Source organism: Chiloscyllium punctatum, unplaced genomic scaffold, assembly GCF_047496795.1.
Source record: "Chiloscyllium punctatum isolate Juve2018m unplaced genomic scaffold, sChiPun1.3 scaffold_219, whole genome shotgun sequence".
NCBI classification, from domain to species: Eukaryota; Metazoa; Chordata; class Chondrichthyes; order Orectolobiformes; family Hemiscylliidae; genus Chiloscyllium; species Chiloscyllium punctatum.
In genome coordinates, this window is record NW_027309953.1 from 15,001 (window position 1) to 21,483 (window position 6,483).

The 6,483-nt window shown below is 57.8% G+C and overlaps 1 protein-coding gene across 1 annotated transcript in view; it reads left to right on the forward strand.

Annotated features, from left to right (window-relative positions):
- The window catches only part of LOC140472023 (ephrin-A1-like), a 14,351-nt gene extending 8,482 nt beyond the window's left edge, over positions 1-5,869 (forward strand). Inside the window, exons 2-5 of the mRNA XM_072567461.1 lie at positions 1,739-2,034; positions 3,356-3,421; positions 4,065-4,115; positions 5,053-5,869. Of these exons, the coding sequence (XP_072423562.1) occupies positions 1,739-2,034; positions 3,356-3,421; positions 4,065-4,115; positions 5,053-5,165 (526 nt within the window). The 3' untranslated portion in view covers positions 5,166-5,869. The remainder of the gene's footprint in view (positions 1-1,738; positions 2,035-3,355; positions 3,422-4,064; positions 4,116-5,052) is intronic.
- Positions 5,870-6,483: the final 614 nt, after the last annotated feature.

The window sequence follows — 6,483 nt, forward strand, 5'->3', positions numbered from 1 at the left end:
TCCCCGCATAACCTTATGAATTCAGAGTGCCCCTTGGCCTGAGAACATGACACAAAGCATTCAAGTCTGAGGAGAGCGCACTGACGAGCTTCCCGGGAATTCTGAAGTCTCGGGATCCAACTTCTGAACTCCCGAAGGTGGGGTCGAGAGGGAAGAAACAGTTTCCTCCCTGGGTCCAGGGAAATCCAGGATTGTGAGGGGGGGGGGGGGGTGAATGGGAAAACTGGATGGCATTTGACAGACCCCCCCCCACCCACCCACCCAAAGCATACCAGGGGGTGTTGGGGAGAAAGCCCGTCCTCAAAATGGCGAGATCGATCTCGGAGCACCGCAAGGCGATGAGGCATTTTGGGAGTCACCCGACGGATTTGCGCCCTGGGGGGGGGGGTCAGTCAGGAATTTGGGGAGCGGGGGGGAAGGCACTGGCTGAACCGTTTGCTGCTCCTCACCCATCCCCCAAAAGGATGGCAAAACAGTGCCAACTGGTGGCCGGAGGTCCACAACTGCAGCGTGATTGTTGACATCGGAAGAAGCGATAGTTGGGGGGGGGGGGGATGGTATTGGCGGTGGCTTGTGGAGGGGAGTGGGGTTTGTAGTTTAAAGGTATTTTAGGTATCTGCTCGGTATATAACCACCAGATCCTCGCATGACGGGGAACAGGACAGAGACAGTTCCTGAATAAAACCTGGCTTGATAGATCATCTACGTTTCACTTACATTATTCCAAGGTCAACCTGAAAAACATTCTTAATTGAACAAAAGAGGAAGAGAAAATACTTTGTCGAAGTTTTCGAGGAGGAGGGGGTCACTTAGAGTCGTACAGCATGGAAACAGACCCTTCGGCCCAACTCATGTTGATATCCCAACCCAATCTAGTCCCATTTGCCAGCCCTTGGCCCATATCCCTCCAAACCCTTCCTATTCACGTCCCCATCCTGATGCCTTTTAAATGTTGTCATTGTACCAGTCTCCACCACATCCTCTGGCAGCTCATTCCATACACGTACCACCCTCTGCGTGAAAAAGTTGCCCCTCGGGTCCCTTTCCCCCCCCTCACCTTAAACCTACGCCCCTCTAGTTTTGCACTCCCCTACCCTGGGGAGTGCAATTTTGACATTTCACCCTACCCTCGGGTTATAAACATCTACATAAGGTCACTCCAGCCCCAGCCTCTGACACTCTCAGGGAAAGCAGCCACATAGGGAGGGCTCGGGGTCTGTACTGAGACCTGTTAGTTGGTCCCGGCCTACCACTGAGGCCTACAAACCCGCAGGGAGGCCCGAGGTTGGTGCTGAGGCCTGTTAGTTGCTCCCGGCCTACCACTGAGGCCTACAAACCCGCGGGGAGGCCCGAGGTTGGTGCTGAGGCCTGTTAGTTGCTCCCGGCCTACCACTGAGGCCTACAAACCCGCGGGGAGGCCCGAGGTTGGTGCTGAGGCCTGTTAGTTGCTCCCGGCCTACCACTGAGGCCTACAAACCCGCGGGGAGGCCCGAGGTTGGTGCTGAGGCCTGTTAGTTGCTCCCGGCCTACCACTGAGGCCTACAAACCCGCGGGGAGGCCTGTTTGCCTATCCTCAGGCCTGTCGGAGGCCAATCACAGGCTGGCGGGGAGGGAAGCAGCTCAGAACCCAGGCTGGGGTCCAGCGAGGCCTGTTCCTCAAGCCGGGCCCTGCAGCAACGTCTTTCCTGAACCCTTTCGCTCAACGTTACCTCGATCTTTTCTCCTCCCTCCCTCCCAGACTCCAGCAGCCGGACTTCACCATCGAGCTGAGGCCCAACGATTACCTGGACATCAACTGTCCTCACTACCAGGAGCCAACGGCTCGCTCGAACTCAGTCGAACGTTACACCCTGTACCTGGTCAACCGAGAGGACTACGACTCTTGTGAACCAAAGTCAAAGGACCAAGTCCGTTGGGAATGCAAGAAGCCACACGCCATTCACGGCCCGGAGAGATTTTCTGAAAAGTTCCAACGCTACACCCCCTTCAGTCTCGGCAAGGAGTTCAAACCTGGCCATTATTACTACTACATCTGTGAGTACCGTACCGGTGATGCTAATGTGTCCCGGCCTTTACATCGGCCGGAACTCTTGGTTCGTCAAGGGTGGTGGCAGGGCGGGAGGGGGAAACGGAATCTGTTATCCTTACCCGGTCTCGGCTTGCCCCAGACATCCCCTCCCCACCCACCGCCAACAGCGGTGGAGAGAAACATGACTTTTCCACCCCCACTCCGCCCTGGGGTTTGCTCGGTTGCCTCCGTGACTTGATAGGCCTCAGGCTGTGCCCCCGGGCCAGGCTGGGGTTGGGGCCGGCTGGAGATTAGGCCTCAGGCTGCCTCCCCCCCCGCCCCGCAACCTGGCCTGGGTTCCGAACCGCTTCCCTCACCACCAGGCTGAACTCGAACAGGTCCGGAGTCGGCTAACGGGTCTCAGCAAGGATTCAAGGCCCTCCCTGACGGTTGTAGGCCTTGGGTAGGCTGGGATTAATTAACAGGCCTCAGCACGGACCCTGAAGCCTCCCCTGCAGGGTATAGGCCTCAGGGAGAGGCTGGGATTAACTAACAGGCCTCACTGTGGATCTGTAGGCCTCAGGGATAGGCTGGGATTAACTAACAGGCCTCACTGTGGATCTGTAGGCCTCAGGGATAGGCTGGGATTAACTAACAGGCCTCACTGTGGATCTGTAGGCCTCAGGGAGAGGCTGGGATTAACTAACAGGCCTCACTGTGGATCTGTAGGCCTCAGTGCAGGCTGTAGGCCTCAGGGATAGGCCGGGATCAGCTAACAGCACATTCTCCCCGTGTCTGCGTGGGTTTCCTCTGTGTGCTCCAGTTTCCTCCCATAATCCAAAGATGTGCGGGTCAGGTGAATTGGCCCCGCTAAATCGCCCGTAGCGCATTAGTCAGGAGTAAATACAGGGTCAGGGTGGGTTACTCTTCGGAAAGGTCAGTGTGGACTTGTTGGGCCAAAGGGCCTGTTTCCACACTGTAGGGAATCTAATCAAACCGGCTTCAGCATGGACACTGAGGCCTCCCTGCTGGGATGAGTTGACAGGCCTCAGCATGTAGGCCGAGTGACAGCTAACAGGCCCCGCCATGGATCCCTGCTGGATGTAAGCCTGAGTGAGAGGCCTAGAACAGCCAGCAGGCCTTCCCCGTCAGCTCTCGGTCCCCGTGGTAGGGGTCAGATTGACCGACAGGCCTCAGGGCACGGGATGAGGCTTCACAGTGAGAACAAGGCCTCGGTATCGCCCAAACAGTCAGGTTCCCTCCGGGGGGAAGGGAAGGGGAGGGCCGAGTTGGTATTCTGTCGCTGTCACACCCCTAAAAGATCCCTTTCTCTCTCGCTTTCGACAGCTAAACCTGTCCACCATCATGGGGAGCAGTGCCTGAGGGCGAGGGTTTACGTCTGCTGCAAGAGAGGTGAGTACACCCTGGGCCTTCGACACACTTTTGAGCCAATGACGGGGGTTTCTCAGCTTGGCTCCAGAGTGCACGCTCTCTCTCTCGCCGCCATGAGCTGCATTGACATAGCACCTTCCTGGCCGAACGTTCCCTCCTTTCCCAGCTGCTTCTGCTAAGCGGACAAGAATTGACCCCTGAAGTCCCGGAGTGGGGATATTAAGATCAGGACGGTTTTAAGGAGGGTCTTAGGGAGGGGGAGAGGAAGGGAGGGAAAGAGAGAGAGAGAGAGAGAGAGAGAGAGAAATCCTGAGCTCAGGACACCCACTTCCCCTCCCCACACCAACTCCCCCCCCCACCAGGAATGTGGGAGTGGGCGCTGTCGGAGGGTCAGCGCTGAGGGAGCAGGCTGTGTCGGAGGGTCAGCGCTGAGGGAGCGGGCGCTGTCGGAGGGTCAGCACTGAGGGAGCGGGCGCTGTGGGAGGGTCAGTGCTGAGGGAGTGGGCACTGTGGGAGGGTCAGTGCTGAGGGAGTGGGCTCTGTCGGAGGGTCAGTGCTTAGGGACTGGGCGCTGTCGGAGGGTCAGTGCTGAGGGAACGTTATAATTAACAGTAGACGGTGTGTGACCATGCCATGATGTGTGTGTGTTTGCCATGTGTTTCAGGAACAGATGTGAGGCTGCGATCCCATGCCACCCAGCCCAGTTTACCCGCAGGTCAGTGACATGTCTGTTTGTGTCCAAAATGGTGGTGCGTTGGGGCCCAGGTTGGCGATTGGCCCCTGGTGCCCTTTGACCTTTATCTAATGTAAGGAGAACCCCTCGTCTATCTTCCTTAACCAAAGGCTCCATTTGTACCAGAGGTGACCCCACACCAACCTCCCGAGGGGAGGGGCATATTCAGAGTGCCATGGGGTACCAACAATTGGGGCACAGCAGGATCCCACTAAGGGTTGCAAGAGAGTGGTTCATCTGTTTTTGTTTTGCAAACTGAGAGATCATCCCCGACCTCGGACAGCGCCCGCTCCCTCAGCGCTGACCCTCGGACAGCGCCCGCTCCCTCAGCGCTGACCCTCGGACAGCGCCCGCTCCCTCAGCGCTGACCCTCGGACAGCGCCCGCTCCCTCAGCGCTGACCCTCGGACAGCGCCCGCTCCCTCAGCGCTGACCCTCGGACAGCGCCCGCTCCCTCAGCGCTGACCCTCGGACAGCGCCCGCTCCCTCAGCGCTGACCCTCGGACAGCGCCCGCTCCCTCAGCGCTGACCCTCGGACAGCGCCCGCTCCCTCAGCGCTGACCCTCGGACAGCGCCCGCTCCCTCAGCGCTGACCCTCGGACACAGCCCGCTCCCTCAGCGCTGACCCTCAGACACAGCCCGCTCCCTCAGCACTGACCCTCAGACAGTGCGGTGCACCCTATAGAGCTTCCCAAACTGGCCAATGTTCTGAACCCGTTACTGTAGCAACTGGGCCTTTGCCTTAAGGCCGAGATCGGAACAGTGTGAGGCCCACTGCTATCAAATAGCTGTCTCCTGCCGCCAAGGTAATGGCAGGCAGTGGGCGCGTGGGAAACGGTAGTGGGGTGTCTCAGTGGTGGGGACACCCTTTGGATTTCAGTTTTTCTTATTCTGTTTCATTTTCTCTCTCTCACGGACAGATGAGCCTGGCGTTGACCTGCCATCGATCCAGAAGAGTACGGGTAGTTCCAGGGCCCTGGTCGCATCTCTGGGCCTCACCCTTCTCCTGATGCTCAGTATCCTCTTGTTATAGGACATCAAAATGGCCGCCGCGCTCGTCTTGAAACTGTCAAAATGGCCGCCTTGCCTTGAGTTGACCCGAAGTGGGTCGCGACCCTTGGACCAGACAGCCGCCTCTCGGCCCAGGGTTCTTGCTGCTCGGCCTGGTCCTGTCGCCTCTGCCGTCGATGTCATCTCGGGTCACCCGAGACCCGGGCGCCAACTCTTCGCTTTCACTGTGTCACGACCATCGCCTCAGGGTGGCTAACCCCCCCATCATCGCCTCAAGATGGCCGACAGCCACATCAAAATGGCCGACGGCCCTCGCCTCAGGGTGGCTAATCTCCGTCACTTCAAGACGGCCAGCCCGACTGTAGCATTAAAATGGCCGACGACTGCATCGTAATGGCCAACCATTGTTGCTGGAAGACGATCCCAAAAATGCTTGCTTCCTCCTGGATGAGCCAAAATGTCTTTCCCAGGCCACAGGCAAGAAACTGGAAGGCCTTAAGATGTCCACAAGTTATATTTTTCTTGGGAGGGGGGGGGGGTTTGAAGTTTGAGCTGGACTGAGTCTCCTCGCCAGAACGGACTCCAACTCCAGAGATTGACGTGCCGGGTCGCTGGCGACTAGGGGCGTACAGCGGCTCGAGCCTTTCCCGCTAGGCCTTGCCTTGGCCTTTGACCGCCGCCCGCTGATGAACGAGGGGACTCTTGCGTTAATCGAGAAAGGGGGAACTGGGGGGGGGGGGGGGAGCACTGGTGTCAGAGGTCACAGGGTGGGCAGGGTCGTGGGGTGATGGGGCGCGGGGAAGAGAGAGACGCCATCTTGGCTGACGTGAGGTGTCGATGTGGCAAACAGACCCCCCGGATGCCAGCTTGAGCCCAATGGCGGGTATATTTTGGGGGTAAAACTGGGGGGGGGGCTAGGCCGCAAAAGAGTCCCCTTACCCCCTGCCCTTGTCTTCCTGTGACACGTTGCCATGAGACAATTGTACAGTTTTGTGTCTGTAAATATTCGGAGGTCTGTTTTGTGCACTGGCTGATTTTTTTTATACATATATAAATGGATTGTGTTTCTTTTTTGTAATAAAAGGACTGTCTTTTTCGAGAACGCTGAGGGGTCTGCCTCTTGTCGAGCTGGAGGGGCAGCCCGTACCAATAACCCTCTACATTCACGTAGCGCCCTATCCTTCAGCCAGACCACACCCCCCCCCCTACTCCCGGGGGAAAAAGACAACTTTCAATGGTGTTACCATCACTGAATCCCCCCCCACTATCAACATCCTGTGGGTTCCCATTGCCCAGAAACTGAACTGGGCCCAGCCCCATATAAACACAGCGGCTCCAAG